Below are 20674 nucleotides of genomic sequence, written 5' to 3'. Positions count from 1 at the left end.
AGATAGAAAACATACTGGTGGATTATCATATTAAATATGGTGAATGTTTCAGAAATAGATGGAGGGTTATCTGCTTGGTTTCATTAAGGTTTTTTTCTTCCTTTTTTTCTGGGATCTGAATGATGCCATCGAGACTGGATATCCATGTCATGTTCATCTCAGACACATACCTCTGTCTGCGCTGTAGTTAAAAACTACGCAATTTCCACCATTTTTTCCTTCATCCTGTTTTCTGTCCTCCTCTTTACTTGTCCCTCCACAGTGTCCAGGCCATCTTTCCGACTCCAGATCCCGCTGCCCTCAAGGACCGTCGAATGGAGAACCTGGTGGCTTATGCCCGAAAAGTTGAGGGTGACATGTATGAATCGGCTAACAGCAGAGTAAGTTGCTCCTTACACTTGAGAAATCAGTGGTGTCGGTGTTTCAGTCTCTATGTCAGTCATTGTGCTGTCATTACTTGTTCATTAAATTTATTGCAGCAGGTGAACCCCTGTCTTTTTTGTCCTGTTGTTAACTTGTCTTTTTCCCAAGATGAAAGAGAGCCACAGATTTGGTATTACTTGAGTTTCAAAATACTTCTATAATTTTCAAAAGAATTTATATTTTTGTGTCCTTTCTGTGTTCAAATTCTTGTTTTCTATTGTCCTTAATCTCTTGTTCTCTTTTGACAGGCTGAGTATTATCATTTGCTGGCAGAGAAGATCTACAAGATCCAGAAGGAATTGGAAGAGAAGAGGAGGACCCGACTGCAGAAGCAAGGTGTGAACATTGGACCTGCTGGCATGGGACAGCCCCCTAGTGGGCTGCCTCCAAGTGAGTGAACCTGTTGGGGGCAGGGGAAGAAATGAAACGTTTTAGTGTTTGTTCAAATTGTTCTGCTCATGCTTGGTGAACACACGGCAGTTTAACTTCCTTCTTCTCCTCCCCTATCTTTACAGACGGTCCCCTAACTGACCCGGTAATGGTGCGACCAGCAGGACCAAATCAGATGAACAGAACGCAAGGCCCAGGTAAAACATCTGTAGTTGCAGGCTCATCATTTTATGGTGGAATTGAAGCTTACACTGATTTTTATTTTATTTTATTTTATTTATTCATTTATTTATTTTCTATTTATTTATTTTATTTATGTTTTACCAAATGTTAACTTGGAGCCAAATGGGCTGAGTGTAATGCCATGATTAATCTCCGCTGTGGACATAGACAGCTGAAGTAGCTGCGCGTCTCTAATATCTGCTGTCGTGCTCACTCTGATGACGAAGGCTTTAGAGTTGAGTGCCTTTGCCCTCATGTTGACACAGCCCCCCCCCCCGAGTGTTGATTACTTTGAAAAATAAAATCCATGTAAAATATGTTTATGCTGTATATCATAAATTCTAGGGGTGTGGGAAAAAATCGATACTGTGTAGTATCGTGATATTTTGTTTGCTGATAATGTATCGATACAGGAACAGCAGAAATCGATATTTTGTTACAAAAAAAAGTTTTTGTGGAATGGAACATGCTCTGACTTCAGAGCATGTTGATCCTTTTTCTGAGCAAAAGATTAACTTTTTTGGCAGCAATAAACATGACAGTTTACTTATTTTAATTTAAGTCATTTTTTATTTTAATTAAGTTTAAAACTTTTTTATTTAATGTAAAATTATATTTTGTTTTAATTTACTTTCAAATTCTTCAGTTGCTGAAGGGGCTGCATAGTTTTCATAAATTGCATAGTTCAGAATAGCTATAATCGTACCAGATGGTTGCATTCAGTTAAGTTGGACTAGAGTGTAATACAAACCGTTCAGTTTGTCAACATTAAAACTGACTGAAATGAGAGAAAGACTGAGTGCGAGACTTTGATATTAGATAAAATGAATATTGATAAAGTTTACCTTTATGTACAGAATCTGAATATCGCAAAATATTTTTAAAAATTGCAATAATATCGTATCGTGCATTAAGTATTGTGATAATATCGTATCGTGGGATGTCTGGTGATTCCCACCTCTAATAAATTCTGTGTTTTGTCAGGTATGAATCAGTTTAACCAAATGGGAATACAGTCTATGGGCCAGAGGTCAACACCTCCTCTACCCTTGGGACCATCTGGCAACCAGGTGAGTACACACAGTGTTTCAGATATGTAGAAGAACACAGTTGAAAGAGTGGGGGAAATAAAATGAGTAGCTGTTAAATTAATTTGATTTTTTTTTATAACAAACTTCTAAGAAAACATAAAGTTGTTTGGTTTTTTTGAAGACCAGTGCTTTCTTTTTTTTTTCTTTTTTTCTTTTTTTAAACTTCAGATGGGAATGGTTGGACCCAGGGTGGGGCAGCCCAATGTTAACCAGCTGCCAGCCCCGTATATGTCCCAGGGACAGTTTCCTGGCTCAGGACCTGGAGTTGGAGCTCAGTCTGGGATGACACCACCTGGGGGACCAGGAGGTATGGTGCAGGTAAGAGGGCTCGCAGTTCTTTTTGATGTTTCTTAGAAACCCTGATTGTACCTGTAGCAATTCATATTTAGGTCTTTAATAAGGACCTAAATAGTCCTTCCTTTCTTTTCTTTTCTTTTCTTTTCTCTTTCATTTTTCCCCCTCCAACTCAAATATAAACTCTGTTGTTAATGTGTTGGGTGTGAGGAGAATTGTAAAGAGTACTGTGCAGGTCATCGTGTTCTGTAAGTACACACTACACTAACCATTAGTTATACATGTAAATCTAGGGATGCACCAACCCTTTGGATCAGATATATTTCCAGTTGTAACTTGGTTCATTTCTATGTTGTTCTGTGTTATTCTGTCATATACCAGTAGAAGTACATATAGCTTCCTCTAAGCTATAACAGGAAAAGGCCTGTACATTTTACTCAACCACATACTGTGGTCAAGTGAGTTGACATGATTGAAAAGCTCCAACCATCCTTTCCCTGCGTGTCTGTTTATTTCTCTCTCGGTTGTTAGGAAGCTTTTGCTGCACTTACAGTAATAAAAGTGTTGTCGCCAATTTAATTAATATTGACTTCAATTGTCTCTTGCTAGCTCCACTCTACATGAGAGGTGTGTATATCTGTGTGCACTCGCTGTGAGTCAAGGGAAGGTGAAACTAGTGCGAGTGTAAATAACAACAGTATAAAGTAACCTAATGATGTTCACGCTGAGGTGAAAGTGTAATTTTTAAGCCCACCGGAGCAGGCACTATTTTTAAGTGACGTCATTTTTCATAGGAAACGTAGTTTTTTAACTCTACAGGGCCTTTCAAAAGTTTACTGGTGTTTCTGTAGTTTCTGGAATGCATAGAAATTAAATTGCACTGTTGGAAATAGTTAATTTGATGCACGTTGTGTTTTTTTTTTTTTTATATTTTTTGGGGGGGGTGTTAACTCTAATCTGCAATCCAGTCTACTGACATCTAACAGTGAAATTTATGCACACTGTAACTTTAAACTAACATAAGCACTGATACTCTGTACTGGCAGATATCTAAACCGGATTGGTGCATCCCCATTTAAAATGTAGCAAACTAAAATTTAAACCTGAAGAAGAGAAAACACACTCCAATAATTCCTGGATCATCAGATAGAACTGCAATATTCTGGGTTAATATAAAACTTTATGCGGTAAAATGTAAACGTAGGAGATGAGTAACCTCTTCATTCTTGCCATCCTTGGGCAGTATTGTTACAATTTCCTTATAGCGTGATGTTAAGAAACATGGATAGAATATAAAGCATCCTGATGTGATCTTATCACATACATTCTTAGGTTACCCAAAGAACAACATTTTCTGTCTCTTAACCAACTCTACCTCTGTCTTCAGACGCAGATGGGCACTCCTCCCCCCCTCTCAGTTGCGAGTCCTCTAGCACAGCCGGGTTCAGCTGGCACTCCCAGTGGTGTCCCTCCAGTAGGGCCAATGGGGCCTCAAAGCGTGGGTGGTGGAGGTCCCAACTCAGCTGTTGGAGCCCCTGCCTCATCAATGACTCCATCTAACACAAACCAGCAACCCAACTCCAACCCTCATTTGGGGCCCATGCGTGGCAGCTCACCCTCTCCTGCTCACAGCCGATCACCTACTCCCCACCAGACGCCCCCCAGGCTTGCTGGGTCGCAGACGCCACAACCACACACCCCTAATGCATCACATTTGGTGCCACCCCCAGCTCCTCAGCAGAACCAGCTTGGTCAGGGTCCTGGCTCCAACAAGCCCCTCCAGCAGCAACACATGGGGCCTGCTGGTTCAACCACTCCATCTCATCCTGGAATGGCCTCAAGTTCAACACCGCATGGCAGTCAGCTGCCACGTACTCCGGTCAGTGTCCCTTATTGTAAAAACTGGCATTTATTTTTAATTCATGAGTTAGAAACTTTAAAAAATATTTTTTTAAATCAGGTCTTTTAAGTTTGAAAAGTTTTAGACAACAATAAAATACTTTAAAGAGAAAATACTTTATAAATAATAGCACAAAAATCTGAATCAGATCATCATCATGATATCAGTGATTTGCTGTGGGCATGCTTTGCCTCAAAGGTAAATTTACACAGTTCATCAAAGTTCTTTACAGATTTGATGCTCCAAGCAACTGCCAGAAGGATTAAGCTATGTCGCATTGCCCTTTCTGTTAATGTAACACCAAACTATGAGCAGTTTGTTCAGTTTTACTTGCATGTTCCCCTGTCGTGCACCACTTGCATATTTACTACTTGTATGCATCTAATTTGTGCATCTCTCTTCAGTTATCCCAGAAGGGTTCGTTCCCAGCAGACAGTCAGGCCCCGACCCCAGCTTCTGTCAGCAGTCTAGACACCTCGTCCCAGCAACCGGCGTCAAACACTTCAGCCACCAATGTGGACATAAAGATGGAGGTCAAACATCAGGATGAGGAGGACGAGAGCGATGCTGGGAGCTGCTCCAAAGGAGGGAAACTCTGCAACCTCAAAATGGAGGAAAAGCCTGTGAAATCCGAATTTAAAAAAGAAGAGTGTTCTGGAGAAGGTGGTAAAGGAGTTCCTATGGAAACGTCGACTACAACACAGGGGTCAGGAGTAAAGATGGAAGACAGAAAACCGGAGGTGAAGAAAGAGGTGAAGAAAGAGGTGAAAGATGAAGAGGAGAGCTCGGAGGCAGTCGTGTCGCAGGCCCCAGTGAAAAAGAAGAGTAAGTCAAAAATACATTTTTACCAGCTGTTTTACACCTGCTGAAAATGAATCATGTTTTATTAATCCTTTCATCTCACTCTGCCCTCTAATCTCCATCATTCTTACAGTCTTCAAACCGGAGGAGCTTCGTCAGGCCCTGATGCCCACGCTTGAATCTCTCTACAGACAAGATCCAGAGTCTCTGCCATTCAGAATGCCTGTTGATCCTCAACTGCTCTGCATACCTGTATGTACCCCTGCTGAGGTTTAGATTATTTATACTTGCTCAGTTTCACATTTGCAAAAAAGTCTAACTTTTTATCTGCATTTTAACTCGTGCAAATTTTAGTAGAGGGCTTAACTGCTCTGTTTTGACGTTGTGATGTTCCAGGATTACTTTGACATTGTGAAGAACCCAATGGACTTATCAACCATCAAGCGAAAGCTAGACACAGGTTAGTATGTGCTGCTGTATTTATGGAAACTTAGTAGACCACAACGAAAAAGCATGGATTTGGGGGTGTTAGAAGTTGATGTGTTAAGAAGGGAGGACTAAAAGTGTAAAAGTTTTTTGATTTCTAGATTGGAAAGTCATCATTGTTTGCGTGTGTTGGTTTTAGGTCAGTACCAGGAGCCCTGGCAGTACGTGGAAGACATCTGGCTGATGTTCAACAATGCCTGGCTGTACAATCGCAAAACCTCACGAGTCTACAAGTACTGCTCCAAGCTGGCTGAGGTTTTCGAACAGGAGATCGACCCTGTGATGCAGAGTCTTGGCTACTGTTGTGGGAGGAAGGTGAGACAAAGTGTGGAATAACTGGCTGAATGGACGAGGTGGAATAGGAGTGGGTACAGGTCACTCTTAAATTGGCAACAGCACTGCATAGGTTAGAGCTGTTCAACAGAGTTCGGTAATGGTTTGAGAGTCATTTGTATGTTCGGCAAGTATTGTGCATGTAAGTGGAAACACAAGCAATCTGCCAGAAAATCTAGTCAAAGTGCATTACATAGACAGACAAATGTCCCAAATGTTTTGTATAGCAGCCCAGAGCTCACACGATTATTAAAATAATAAATAAAACAACTATTGGTTATTAAACTAACCCTTATCTTAATAAGCTAATTTAGTTTAGCTAAGTGTGTGTTCCTAAATGGCTCTTTCTCATCTGAGCTGCTGTGCAGAAATTTGCAGTATGTATGCGGATAAAAAAAAGAAAGAAGCAAAGCATTATTATTAATGCACTGGATTGATATCGCGTTCCCAAGTTGTAGGACGTCACTTACACTGCTCAAGTTAAGGTGCTAAGTTGGTAACAACACCAAAGGTGAAGAAGCCCAATCCTGACACGGTGTGAAGACCTGAGTGCACGTTTGCATTGGTTCAAATTATCCCGGCCAATTAACTCATCAAAGTATTTACAAATGAACTTGAACCAGAGTCTAAGTAAACCAGGGCTTAGTGTATCTGGCTAAATATTAAGGAGTGATGCCGATAAAGTCTTACACTTTTTTATACTTTATAGAGGTTTTGTTTCAACACGTGAACCAATCCATGGAGCCTAAAACTATTACGGTTTTATAAAACGCAGGTTGAAGATGTGTGTTTGAATTCCTTGACCATGTTTCAGACCTGAAAACAGAAGCAAGTGAAGTGGGTTCATAGCTAAAATTAGCCTTGACCATGCCACTGCGATATCACATTTCAGCTCTCATTAGACTCTGCTATTTTTGGTTTTGCAGACAAATAACAAAACTGATTGCCCCTCTATTATTAAAAGCTGGCTGAAGGTATAGTACAGTGTGACAAATCGAAGTAGAACTTGACTTAATCAGTAAAGTTTTTTTTCTCAGATAAAATAAAAACCTAAACAGAACTTGGGAAATGTTGTCTCCTGTGAGTTTTTTTTTTTTTTCCTTCATGTTCAGGTTTTGTGTCTGGTTCCTCAAGTCAAGTACAAACATTTTTCTTGAAATTGTGTATATATCTTTGCCACTGTCACAGTGTGATTAAACTGAAGGTCAGTTTTAAGAAGTGCTTAGACTTGATAATAGTACTGTTGTGTGGTGTGGGGTTGTTAACTCGGGCAGCTGTCCCAGCAAGAGTGCGGGGGTGTGGTGCAATTTAACGTTGCACTTGACTGAAGTAGCACTATCCAGCAGCTTCAATGCTAATCGTATGACATGGATGGAATAGCTGCCTAGGTCGAACTCCCCACATACTTTTCTGTGGCTGTACCTGTAAGACTTGGGGAGTTTATTTCATTACTTTTATAAGTATCGTAGGCTATACCAGTGAGAGGGCACTGATGAGTTTGCCTCATTCACATGATGCTGAGTGGCTAAAGATTCAGTTGTTGATGGTCAAGAGGTTAACGAGTTGTTTATCATTTTTCTTTGCTTCTCTCCATCAGCTGGAGTTCTCTCCTCAGACGTTGTGCTGCTATGGAAAGCAGCTGTGCACTATCCCCCGAGACGCTGCATACTTCAGCTACCAGAACAGGTATGGGGGGAGAAGGGAAGAGCAATAAAGAAATGAAGGGTAATAGGAAGAATGGATAGTAAAAAAGGAAGAGATTATAGAAGAGAGCCATTAAGAAGAGTTTTAGCAGTGGGCCAGTATTCAGAGAATATGAGGTAAATGCCAAATAATTATCTGATTAATTTTGTTTCCCTAAACACTTCCCTTCACTTCATGTTCTCCTTTTTTTTTTTTTTTGTATTAAATATTTCCATGTGGTGCCTAATGCACTGGCATTTTAACAGTCAGTCCTCTGATCACATTCTTTAAGGTGTGTGGGTGTGTGTGTGTGTGTGTGTGTGTGTGAGAGAGAGAGATTTTTTTTAAAGAAAGCTTAGAATATTTAAACACCAGTGCAAAGCAGACAAGGCTATTGACTGGACCTCATACCACAGGCTGTACCCAGGGGAGTCTACACCAAGTCTGTATGGTTTACCGAAAATACATAAACAGGGTGCTCCTTTAAGACTGATTGTCTGCATGATCGACTCTGTCACCTATAACATCTCCAAGTTTCTGGCTTCGATCCTCAACCCGCTGGTGGGCAGCTCTGAACACCACATCCAGAACACCCTGGATTTTGTTGAGAAGGTGAGAGATGTCATTATGGAGGCAGATGAAACCATGGTCTCGTACGACGTTACATCTCTCTTCACTTGCATCCCAGTCACGGAAGCGTTGGAGGTAGTTCGTAAGAGATTACAGGATGACACCAACCTCAGCAACAGGACCACTCTCAGCATCGACCAAGTGTGTTTGCTTTTGGAACTGTGTCTTCATTCCACCTACTTCACATACAAGGGTCAGTTCTACAGGCAGAAACATGGGTGTGTCGTGGGCTCCCCAGTTTCACCCATCGTGGCCAATTTGTACATGGAAGAAGTGGAAAAGAGGGCTTTGCTATCCTACCCTGGAACACCACCAAGCTATTGGCTCAGATATGTGGATGACACCTGGGTGAAAATCAAATCTCAGGACGTACCACATTTCACGGATCGCATTAACTCGGTGGACGGACACATCAAATTCACCAGGGAGGATATGAAAAGTGGCAGGTTAGCCTTCTTAGGCTGTGAGATTTCCATCAGTAATGGGGGACATCTAAAAGCTGACGTGTACTGTAAACCTGCACATACGGATCAGTATCTAAGGTTTGACGCTCATCATCCACTGGAGCACAAACTGGGTGTCATCAGGACGCTACAACACAGAGCGAACACCATCCCCACTGACACAGTGGCCAGAGAGGCAGAAGAACAGCACATCAAGAAGGCCCTGAGTAAATGTGGTTATCCCAGCTGGACTTTAGTCAAAGCTGGAAAGGCGCCTAAAAAAAGCTCCAGCTGATCCAGGAGAGAAGGACAACCGCTGCCCAAGCGAAAACCTGTAGTGATCCCATATGTGTCAGGAGTATCGGAGCAGTTGAGACACATTTTTTCTAAACACCGGGTCTCTGTGGCTTTTAAACCCCAAAACACGCTGCGCCAAAAATTGGTCCACCCCAAGGATCGGGTCCCCCGACACAAACCGAGTAACATAGTGTACGCTGTTAAGTGCCAGGAGGATTGCCAGGATTTATACATCGGGGAAACCAAACAACCTTTGGCGAAGCAGATGGCACAACACAGAAGAGCTACCTCGTCAGGCCAGGACTCTGCAGTCTATTTACAGCTACAGGCCAGTGGACACTCTTTCAAGGATGGGGATGTACACATCCTGGACAGGGAGGAACGCTGGTTTGAGCGCGGAGTCAAGGAGGCCATTTACGTGAAAAGGGAAAGACCATCTCTGAATCGAGGAGGGGGCCTAAGGGTACATCTTTCGCCATCTTACAATGCTGTGATTGCAGCCATTCCCCAACTCTCTGTGAATGGTACTCATGGTCTTTGATCAGTGGGTTTTGATCAGTGGGTTTTGGTCAGTGGTTGTTGATCAATGGTCATGAGAATTTGCATAATTATGATGAAGGAACTGACCTCCCAGCCCATTGTCCCTTCAGTGGGCTGGTTTCAGTCATTATGCAAATGTACTGTTTATAAGGCTGGGGAAACCTGCAGTCAGCTGAGACTGAAGAAGACTTGGATGAGTGACGAAACGTTTCTCCACAAAACGTTACGTCCAGATGAACAGAATCGGCTTTTGGAGATTTAAACACCAGTACTAGATTTTATCTGTGTGGTAGCGAGGCAGGAAACCCATGAACAACTGCAAACGAACACTCCCTCGCTTCCTAAAATGGTTAATAAATAAATAGCATTTATATTTTGTGACAATGATCAAAGAGGCTCAATCATCTGCCTTCTTTAGTAAGTTCTCTACCCAGTGGACTCCTGCTTTGTCACCTTTGACTCCAGGTGCCGAATTATATATATTTTTTTCTACAGCATAGCGAGACATAGCTCTCCACCCTTCTGCAGGTTCTGGTTAGGGTGGCTCTCCACAACCAATCAAAACTGGCATCACAGGCTGTAGTCAGAGACTGTCAAGTAAAGTCTGTTCCACCAAAGGACAAGGGACTTGAGACAGGTGAAGGATATTGAGGACCAGCCTACTTGTAGGGAAATGAGATGGTGAGGAATGAAACTAGTTGGCAGTGACAGACTTTTCAAAATAACTGTGGTGGATTGGTTACTAGTAAATCAATAATGTTAAATGTAATTAAAAGTAATGGGTGACTCGCCAAAGCAAAATGGAACTGTGGGGAAACTATGCTAACGCAAACTGAAGTAGGAAGAAACTGGACAATAAAGGCCACACTTTCAAAATCTTCCCTTGATCATTTTTAAAAATTATCTCTATTATTATTATCATCGTCATCATCATTATTAAGTCCAGTCATGCAAACTTTAGCGGAATGTGAAAGGACCGACTTTAAAATGAACTTCCTGAATGAACAGCTGAGCAGTTGTCTGTGCTTGTTCATTATCTGTTGAGTGTTTGTATTACGTCCTGTGCCACAGCTTCCTGCTCCCATTTAGCTCCTGTTGATTCTGCTCCTGCTCTGTTAGCTGTGGTGGTTGTTGTTGTTGCTGTTGTTGCTCATCCTCTCATGTCCAAATTGCTAATCTGTGCTTTGCCTCGGCTCTCTGCTGTGTGTTGTCCTGGATGTTTGTCTCGTCTTGTTCCCATACGACTTGTCTGTCTCCCCTCCTCAAATGATTGTGATATCAACATTGGCTTGCATTTGCCTTGCCCCACCATGTACCACCAACCCCCCCTCCACCTCATTCCCTCACCCCTTACAATCATGACTGGCTGTTGCGGTGACGACTTCCCTGCTGTCCTGCGTTCCTCCTTCCTGCACTTCCTGCTTGCTTGGCTTGTGGCACCCTGCCTTGCCCATGTCCTATACCATTTGGTGACTGCCCTCCCATGCGCTGTCTGTGGTTGACTGTGCTGTGGGGAATGGTGTAGTTCACCAAAATTTGGGCTTCTTGCTAACAGGTACCACTACTGCGAAAAGTGTTTCAACGAGATCCAGGGAGAGACCGTTTCCCTGGGTGACGACCCCACCCAGCCACAGACGTGAGTATTAGTTAATAAAATGTGATTTTTGAACTTAAATGTCACCTTTCAGCATGCTAGATGCTTTTTAATGCTTTCCAGTTAATCTCTTGTGTGAGTCTACACTGTTCATTTCTATTATAGGAAAAAAAGAAACTGCAATAGGTGTTCTTAAATTATATTTCATGGTGTAAACTTTACCAGCAAAGCCATGGGATGTAGACTCCACACCTAATATTTGATTTAGCAGATTTTAATACGTCAACGAGAAAAGAAAATGAACATTTCTGCATTCCACTCAATTTCTAATCAAAATTAATTTCCTCAGCATGCCCCTGAAAGAGATTTTATTAAGTGTTTTGCAATAATTTATTTTCAATTTCCACCTGCTACAGTTTTACAGTATCCCTCTTTGTTGGTTTTAGATCAATAAGCAAGGATCAGTTTGAGAAGAAGAAGAACGACACACTGGACCCTGAGCTGTAAGTCTGCCTTTTGTCGTGGGCAAATTTAATTTTTGTGGTGGGGTGAAGAGATTTGGTCTAAGCTGTGTCCTCCCCTCTGTCCCTGTCGTCAGGTTTGTTGAATGTATGGATTGTGGTCGGAAGATGCATCAGATATGCGTCTTGCACAATGACACAATCTGGCCAGAAGGGTAAATAGCCTTTTTGTTTCCATTTGTTTGATTTCTGTGAAAGTCCAGCTGGTGTTTGGTAAAAACTGATTTTGGTTTTTATCCATCTTGTTTCTGTTTCATAGTTTTGTATGTGATGGCTGCTTAAAGAAGTCGAATAAGGCGAGGAAGGAAAACAAGTATTCTGCCAAAAGTAAGTGGACATTTGTAAGCTCACTTTTGTAATTGTGCAGCTTTTAGTGTTTCACACAGATCAGTTTGTCGTTGGTGCAATGTGGGTGTATATGCATAAAATTATACCTGAATTAACTTTGGCTATATGTTGCTCATATAACCATTTGACCAAACTCTGACATAAAATAATAATTACAGCTAAAGTTTGTGTTGGCTTTCCTCCAGCTTGATGTCTTTCCCTGCAGTTGTTCAGAGTGTGTTAGACGTACACTTACCAACAGAAGATTTTATATTTGTCATTTCGTGCTGGCTGTTTTATACAGTTGTTGACTAACTTAACTGTCCCACAGGGTTGCCCCAAACGAAGTTGGGGGTTTTTCTGGAGCAAAGGGTGAACGACTTCTTAAAGCGACAGGCCCACCCAGAGTCTGGAGAGGTCTTCATTCGTGTTGTTCATGTATCTGATAAAGTCGTGGAGGTCAAACCAGGCATGAAGTCCAGGTACAACACTCTTCATCCAGAGCTGGAGCTAGGTTTTACCTACATCCGCTCTTGTGTGTCAACTAGATCAAGGCGTTTTGGGAATTCAAGTTGAAATCTTGCGTCTGGTAAAACCTGCAACATTTCATTAATTGAGATAAGGAAAGGTGTCAGTGTTTATTTGTGAACTAGAAAAATTTGCATTTCCTGCGAAAATGCTGTGTGGATGCCTTAACGCTGAAGATGTCTGCTGAAAAAAGCTGAAAAAATTGAAATTTACAAAAAAAAACAAACCAAAAAACTGCCGTTAGCAGGATTCGAACCTGGCCCTCCTGGTCTAAGGGCGGTTATTTAGCTCACTGAGCCAAACTCATTCTCACAAAGACAAGGTGGAGAGATTGCCAATTTTGCTGAAATGAGCAAAACCTGCTGAGAATTGTGCTGATAAGAGGTGAAAAGGCTGCAGATTTTGCAGAAAAGAGGTGAATAAGCAAAATTTCTGCAGAAACGAGGTGAAAATTCTGCTGAAAAGAGTTTAATCAGCAGAATTTCTGCTGAAAAGAGTTGAATCAGCAGAAATTCTGCTGAAAAGAGGTTTTTGCTGAACACAGCTGAAAAAGCTGGTATTTTTGCTGAAAAGTGGTGAAATAACTTAAAATTCTAATGAAAAGGGGTCAAAAAGCGGATATTTGTGTTGAATAGCGTTAAAAAAAAGTTTAACTGTTAACTGAAAGAAATGTTGCCATAAGTGGGATTTGAACCCGGGCCTTCCAGTCTGAGAACGGATGCTCATCTCACTGAGCTAAAACACAGGTCAACCTGGCAAGGAAAATCAGTGAGGCCACTGATGATATGGCAGAAATGGGCAAAAAATATTGCAAAAAAAATTCAATATCTCAAAAAGTATAGAAGTTATGAGCACCAAAAGTCATAGCAGAAAGAGCAGAATTTTTTAAAGTTTGAATGGCGAAAATCGGATGAAAACTGTGGGACTAGTTCCACGGCGAAAAGTGTACGGAAACACCCGGAATAATAAAGAATAAAGAGAAACAGGAACTCAATAGTGTGGATGCCTTTGAGGGCATCCACACAATTAATTTTTCGATTTACTGAATTGTAAAGAACGGAGTAATGGATAGTTAAAGCTATAAATGCTTTTAAAACAAAAGATTTTGCCTTTAATTTAAAATTTCCTGAATAAAATAGTGTTGAAATGGAAGCTAACAGTGATTAAGCTAATAATTATGATGAAATAAATGCAATCTAGCTATCAGCTTGTTGCAGACGTCTGTGAGTATAGGCTTTCATTTGATTTGTACAGATTCACATTATTCACAGCTCCTGTAATAACTCGTGTTTTTGTCTCCAGATTTGTGGACAGCGGCGAGATGTCAGAGTCATTCCCATACAGGACTAAAGCCCTTTTTGCATTCGAGGACATTGATGGAGCAGACGTCTGTTTCTTTGGTATGCATGTTCAGGAGTATGGATCTGACTGCCCTCAGCCCAACCAGAGGTAAAGATATCACCATATTGTTAAACTTTTACCAAGTACTTTGTGTTTTTCTATGTTGGAATCATTTAAAATGCAGTTTTGACACAATGTTTTTTTAAAGTTACATTTTTTTCTTCTTTCATCCACTCAGGCGAGTGTACATCTCCTACCTGGATAGCGTACACTTCTTTCGGCCGCGCTGTCTAAGAACAGCAGTTTACCATGAAATACTCATTGGCTACTTGGAGTACGTGAAGAAATTGGGGTGAGTGCTGCTACAAGAAAAAAAACATTTTTTGTTCCGGGCTACACAAATTCTTATAAAAAGTTATTTTGATATAGTTTAATTTGTCCAGTAGGTGTTTGATTTGTGTTCTCTTGTTTGAACTCGTAGCTACACCACCGGCCACATCTGGGCCTGCCCACCTAGCGAAGGCGACGACTACATCTTCCACTGTCACCCTGCAGATCAGAAGATCCCGAAGCCCAAACGCCTTCAGGAGTGGTACAAGAAAATGCTGGATAAAGCTGTGGCAGAACGGATAGTGCATGACTACAAGGTAAAGAGGCATTCTTTGACCTCTGGAGGGTTTAGAACAGGAGTAAAGAAACTTTATTGTATAATACATGCGTAATAACAATACTGTCTGTTTACCCCAAAAGGATATATTCAAGCAGGCGACAGAGGATCGTTTGACCAGTGCCAAGGAATTGCCTTACTTTGAGGGGGACTTTTGGCCTAATGTGCTGGAGGAGAGCATCAAGGAGCTGGAGCAGGAGGAGGAGGAGAGGAAAAGGGAGGAGAACAGCACTTCCAATGAGAGTGTTGATGTAAGAATTAACGACTCAATGTAGTTCTTGAATCTAAATGCACTGATTGAAAGAGGGGTGAATAAGGGTTAGCGTTGCAAACGTCAGTTTCTCATCAGTGTGATTGTTTTGTTTTAAACCACTTTTTTTCTTTTTCTTTTTTTTTTGGTGCAGGACACAAAAGGAGACAGCAAAAATGCAAAGAAGAAGAACAACAAAAAGACTAGTAAGAACAAGAGCAGCCTGAGCCGAGCCAATAAGAAGAAGCCTGGGATGCCTAATGTGTCCAATGACCTATCACAGAAACTCTATGCCACTATGGAAAAACACAAAGAGGTATGTGGGGTGGGGGATTTTGAGGTTTTGCCATTTTTGGGGGGTGAGCTGCTGGCAAAAATGTGAAACTCTTTTAAAGACTACGTTTCATCTGATCTCCTCTCTTTTCCTCTCCTAGGTGTTCTTTGTGATTCGGCTGATTGCAGGCCCAATGGCAAATGCCTTGCCCCCTATTGCTGACCCAGATCCCCTGATGGCATGTGACCTCATGGATGGTCGTGATGCTTTCCTGACACTGGCCCGAGACAAGCACCTTGAATTCAGTTCGCTGAGGAGGTCCATGTGGAGCTCAACGTGCATGTTGGTGGAGTTGCACAACCAAAGCCAGGACCGCTTCGTTTACACGTGCAATGAGTGCAAACACCACGTGGAGACTCGCTTCCACTGTACTGTTTGTGAGGTGAGTTGGAAAGAGAAGTGAGGTGTGTTTGGTTTGTCTGATTTGTCCCAGGGCAAAATAGGTGGCGTTTGGGTTTATTATTATTACTATTGTTATTATTTTTATTATTGTAATTGTTCAAAAACCTCCAAGTTACACTTCTAACTGTCTCTATTGTCATCTGTTTTAGGATTACGACCTCTGCATCACATGCTACAACACTAAGGGACATGAGCACAAGATGGAGAAGTTAGGCCTCGGCTTGGATGATGAGAGCAGCAATCAGTCTGCCGCTGCCACTCAGAGTCCCGGAGATTCCCGTCGCCTCAGCATCCAGCGCTGTATCCAGTCGCTCGTCCACGCATGCCAGTGCCGAAATGCCAATTGCTCTCTGCCGTCCTGCCAGAAGATGAAACGTGTCGTTCAGCACACAAAAGGATGCAAGAGAAAAACCAACGGTGGCTGCCCCATCTGCAAGCAGCTTATCGCATTGTGTTGTTATCATGCTAAGCACTGTCAGGAAAACAAGTGCCCAGTCCCCTTCTGTCTAAATATCAAGCACAAGCTTCGCCAGCAGCAGCTGCAGCACAGGCTTCAGCAAGCTCAGATGCTGAGAAGGAGAATGGCCAGCATGCAGAGAGTGGGCCAGCCCGCTGCAGGAGGAGCACCTGGGGGAAATGGACAACCCTCTCCTGGAGCCAACAATGGAGCTACTGGTCCTGGTACCCCTACATCGGGAACGCAGCCCCCTACCCCACAGACACCTACCCAGGGTAACATGTCTGCACCTTCTCAGCAGCAGGGGGTTGGGATGGGTGGTATGGGAACTCCAGGTGAGCAACAGCAAGGTGGTGGCATCCCCCCTCAACACCATCTCCACCAGTTTCCGTCAGCAGGTGGAGGGGGGATGATGAATTCTCCTCAGCAGCAGATGGTACCTCAGCTTCAGCAGCAGCCACCAAATCTCCAGCAGCTCCAGCAGCAGCAGCAGCAGCATCCTGGTAGTTTGCCTCCATACAACCCCAGACCAGCTGGAGTCCCCGCTCTTCATCAGCCCCTTGGGAAACCTGGAATGGGTCCAGCAACCCCTCCTCAGCAACAACCACCACCCAATCAAGGCCAGGGGTCCATGGGTGTCCAAGGCCAGCAACAAGGGCCACCCCTGGCTGCTGTAGAGACGGCACTAAAAATCCAGCGCCTGGCAGAGACCCAGAGACAGATGGCTCACGCCCAAGCACACATGCGTGGCTTGGGACAGGGGGGCATGATACCTCCACATCCTCACCATCAGAACAACCAGGCCCAGATGAGAATGCCCCACATTGGGGCCCAGGGCATGCCGCTCCAGGCTCAGGGAGTTGATGGAAGGACTATGTTAGATCCACAGCAACCAGGAACGCTAGCAGGGATGCAACAGGGTGGTCCTCCATCACAATTGCCGCCTCAAGTTCAGCAGCAGGTCCAGCCAGGTGGACAGCTTCAGCCAACAAACCAGCAGTGGGGTGCTGGGGGACCAACCATGAACCAACAACAACGGCCAAACATGATGGGTCATATGACACCACAGCAGCAGCCAGCAGTTCCCCAACCACAGCAACAAATGCTGAATCAGCAGCAGCCTCAACCAGGAAACCGAGGGCTGATGCAGGCAATTGGAGGAGCAGGGGGGGTACCTGCTTCATTAGTAGCTGGATCGGGGAACTTGCCACAGGCAGCACTACAAGATCTCCTGCGAGCGCTACGCTCCCCAAGCTCAGTCTTGCAACAGCAGCAAGTCCTCAACATCCTTCGTTCCAACCCAACGCTCATGGCTGCTTTTATTCGGCAGAGAGCAGCCAGGTATCAAGGTGCTCAGGGTGGCCCTGGAGGAGCAGGCGGGCCTCCGCAAGGAGGTCCTGGAGGTGTGCGTTTCCAAGGAGCTGCTGGAGGTCTGCCTGGTGTAGGAGCGCCTGGAGCCAACCAGCTTGCCAATATGGATGGACAACAGCAGGTTAATGTGAACCAGGCAGGCCAGCCAGGGATGAACATCCCTCAGGGTGGAGCAGGGGGAGGAAATATGCCCACCATGGCTCAGCTTCAGCAGTTACAGCAGCGCCCGATGTTGCCAGGAAACTTACAGCAACAACAGCAAATGGCCACTTTGCAGCAGCAGCAGCAGCAACAACAGCAGCAGCCACAGGGAGCAATGCAACCAGGTCAGCAAGGGAACATCGCCAATATGACACCACAGTTCAGAGAGATGTTTTTGAGAAGACTGCAGCAACAGCAACAGCAACAAATGGGGAACCACGGCCAGTTCCAGCAGCCTCAAGGACTCCAGCAGCAACAAGGCCAGCAAAGCTTCATGCAGCCTGGCCAGGGACAGCCAGGGATACCCCCATCTTCTCAACCCCAACCTGGGGGTGGTGTAGGGGTTCCCCAGCAGCAAGGACCACCACCAGGTGGGCCAGGACAGTTAGGCCAGCAAGGCTACCAGATGTCACAAGTAGCTGCAGTGCTCCAGCACAGGCTGATGCAGCAGCAGCAGCAGCAGCAGCAGCAGCAGCAAAATCAAATGGGTGGTCTTCAAGGACAAGATGTAGGCCCCAGTGGAGGCCCTGGAGGACCTCCACTCCAGCCTGGACAAGGTGGATCAGGGCCAGGGCAACAACCGCAGAGTGGTGCAGGTGGTGGCCCCCAAATGCCACAGACGTCCCAAGCCATGCTTGCCCAAAATATCCAGCAGAGGCTCCTGCAGCAGCAGCAACAGCAGCACCTTGGAGGGGGTTCTCCAGCCCACCATAGCAGTCCTATGAGTCCCCAGCAGCAGATGGCCCAGTCCCCCCATCACCACCTACAGGGACAAGGAGGACTCGGTCCAGCTGGATCGCTCAGCAGTCAGGTCCGGTCCCCTCAGCCCTCACCAAGGCCACAGTCGCAGCCTCCACGCTCCAGCCCGTCCCCACGCATGCAGCCTTCCTCCCAGCCTCAGCCCTCACCTCATCGCATCTCCCCTCAGACCCAGAGTGGGTCGCCCCACCCAGGGCATCTCAGTCAACATTACTCCAACATGGCACCACCCCAACCTCCACAACCCCAGCAACAGCAGCCAGGTAGTTCTGTAGATCCTAGTCAGTACAATTCGGACCAGAACTCTATTATGTCTCAGCTGAGTGGGATGACGGGGATGCACGGTGGACAAGGGGGGCAATCAGACATGTTGGGCGGGAACAACAACAGCGGCGGCAGCAACAACAACAACAACCAGGAGCTGGGAACGAACATTAACCACAACCTGATGTAGCCTTGATTCTGTACTGTCTCTCTCCTTCGTGATGCTCTGATCTGTTGCCCCAAATGACAAACTGCCATGAAAGGAGAGCGGGGCAGCTTTGGGGTTTTAGAAGTTTTTATTTTTTATTTAAATATTTTTCTGATGTATAAATATGAACTGAAAGCTTCCTTCCTATGGGAGATGCAACATCAATCTTAGAAGTCAATAATTGAATAAATTAAAACAATGGTAAGTTATTGCTGTTAATAAATATCTATATATTTTTGCCAATTGTGTACAAAAAAGGTGGAAGGTCAGTGTTTCAGGTTGAAGATATTACTTCTTTAAGTATATGACAATATTTTTGGGGACTGAGAATTTTTGCCTTTTTATGAATATTTTTAAGATTTCAAATGTTGCTAAAAATGAGAGTTGACATGATGTACTTTTTTTTTCTTATTCTTTTATTTTTTCTCCTCAAATACCCATCATGATTGTATCTATTTTGCAGAGTACGTTTATTTTATTTCTATATTATTATAATTATTATTATTTCGTGCCCTCGGCGATTCGTTAATCAGGCATCAACATATCTTCCGTTACCCGACCCTTCTTCTGGACACACAAACGTAGATTTTTTTCCAGTGACTGCAGCGATTCAGAAGTATATTTATTGGGTTTGTAGGTGGTTAGGAAGGTGTGTTCAATGCAGTTTGATTTATTTTTTACATTTTTTGACAGCTATCCCAGGTTTGTCTTCGTCAGGGTTTCTATAATTTGAATTAAACCGTAAGATCTTTTGTTTTTGTTTTTTTCCCTTATGGGGCCGCCTCTTCGCACTTCTCCTGTGAATGTGCACACTTTCTTCATCCTAACTTCTCCTGCTCCACAACCTGCGTACTATATACCTGTATTATAGCTGTTGAAGCTCGCTGATGATTTAAAAAAAGAAAAAGAAAAAAAAAAGGTTGTGTGTACATATATTACAGCTGCATTTATGAACAGTAACCTGGAGAAGAGGTCGCTAAAATCCCGCCTTTATCCCGAACCCCAACGGTTTTCCTTACATCCTTATCCTCCCCCCGTCCCACACCCTCACGACTGCCTCTCAGCCACAAGGTTTAAATTCACTGTTAGTACTGTACAAATTAAGAAATGGTGGACTTGGATACTTTTTGTTTGTTTGTTTTTTCTTTTGTAATGAAAGTGAAAGATGTAAAATAAGTGTACATACTTTAAAATCTTATGAGCAGAGACATTTTCTGCTGTTGTTTCCTCTTGTTTGATTGAATATTTGCTTGTATGTGTTTGGAAAAAAAAAGTGCTCCTGAGCTACTGTACAGTATTGTTTTGTTTTGTTTTCTATAATGTACAGTATGGGGTGTAGTCGGTCACAAGCACCAATGCGCCTTTTTCTGTGTAAGGTTTTAGGGAGGCTATAGCAACCGAGTCACACACCTAAACAATCTCAGCAGTTAAGACAGGAAACCTGTACGACGATGAGCCGAAGCTGGGGTCGGTTAGAGGTGTGACTTAAGAGTTCAAATTTGGTCATTTAGCTTTTTATGGAGAGGACTGAAGACACAATATTCACATGCTCACTATTTTTCTTAAAGGTCGGGCTTGCTGGGTATGGGGAAGGGAACGCATCAGAAACCAGGTGGCAATATATCTTGAGACTTATTTTATAAGAAAAAAAAAAACAAGGAAAAACTGTCTTTTATAAATAGATATATTATTTAATTTTATTTTTTGGAAATAAAACTTGAAGCTACAGGAATTAATAGATAAAACATGCTTTGTTTTTGTATTAAAGATGTTATGGTGATGCAAAAAGAACCTGCAGACAGTCTTTCAGTTCGCCTGGGGAGGCCTTGGAGTATATTATACCATCCTTTTTTTTTTTCTTTTCTTTTTGGTTGTTTTGAAGAAATGTTTCATGTACATGAATATAGTTGTAAACAT

At 43.4% G+C, this 20674-nt stretch overlaps 1 protein-coding gene across 3 annotated transcripts in view; it reads left to right on the top strand.

Annotated features, from left to right (window-relative positions):
* Window positions 1-20412, top strand: part of ep300a (EP300 lysine acetyltransferase a) — a 29803-nt gene extending 9391 nt beyond the window's left edge. For 2 of the 3 annotated variants that reach the window (XM_013913395.1, XM_013913394.1), the window contains exons 9-31: window positions 263-380; window positions 672-813; window positions 939-1010; window positions 2020-2105; window positions 2295-2444; window positions 3808-4299; window positions 4725-5145; window positions 5255-5373; window positions 5518-5581; window positions 5747-5922; window positions 7538-7626; window positions 11089-11169; window positions 11574-11630; window positions 11726-11803; window positions 11908-11975; window positions 12307-12457; window positions 13806-13952; window positions 14083-14196; window positions 14326-14491; window positions 14595-14762; window positions 14916-15077; window positions 15196-15477; window positions 15647-20412. In XM_013913395.1, the coding sequence (XP_013768849.1) occupies window positions 263-380; window positions 672-813; window positions 939-1010; window positions 2020-2105; window positions 2295-2444; window positions 3808-4299; window positions 4725-5145; window positions 5255-5373; window positions 5518-5581; window positions 5747-5922; window positions 7538-7626; window positions 11089-11169; window positions 11574-11630; window positions 11726-11803; window positions 11908-11975; window positions 12307-12457; window positions 13806-13952; window positions 14083-14196; window positions 14326-14491; window positions 14595-14762; window positions 14916-15077; window positions 15196-15477; window positions 15647-18739 (6496 nt within the window). In that variant the 3' untranslated portion in view covers window positions 18740-20412. The remainder of the gene's footprint in view (window positions 1-262; window positions 381-671; window positions 814-938; window positions 1011-2019; window positions 2106-2294; window positions 2445-3807; window positions 4300-4724; window positions 5146-5254; window positions 5374-5517; window positions 5582-5746; window positions 5923-7537; window positions 7627-11088; window positions 11170-11573; window positions 11631-11725; window positions 11804-11907; window positions 11976-12306; window positions 12458-13805; window positions 13953-14082; window positions 14197-14325; window positions 14492-14594; window positions 14763-14915; window positions 15078-15195; window positions 15478-15646) is intronic. The other variant, XM_005721795.1, reaches the window with a different exon arrangement.
* The last annotated feature ends 262 nt before the right edge of the window (window positions 20413-20674 follow it).

This window comes from Pundamilia nyererei, unplaced genomic scaffold, assembly GCF_000239375.1.
Source record: "Pundamilia nyererei isolate P.nyererei 1_Seehausen unplaced genomic scaffold, PunNye1.0 scaffold00005, whole genome shotgun sequence".
Classification (NCBI taxonomy): Eukaryota; Metazoa; Chordata; class Actinopteri; order Cichliformes; family Cichlidae; genus Pundamilia; species Pundamilia nyererei.
The sequence above is the reverse complement of the archived record's forward strand: the minus strand, read 5'-3'. Positions and strand labels throughout refer to the sequence as shown.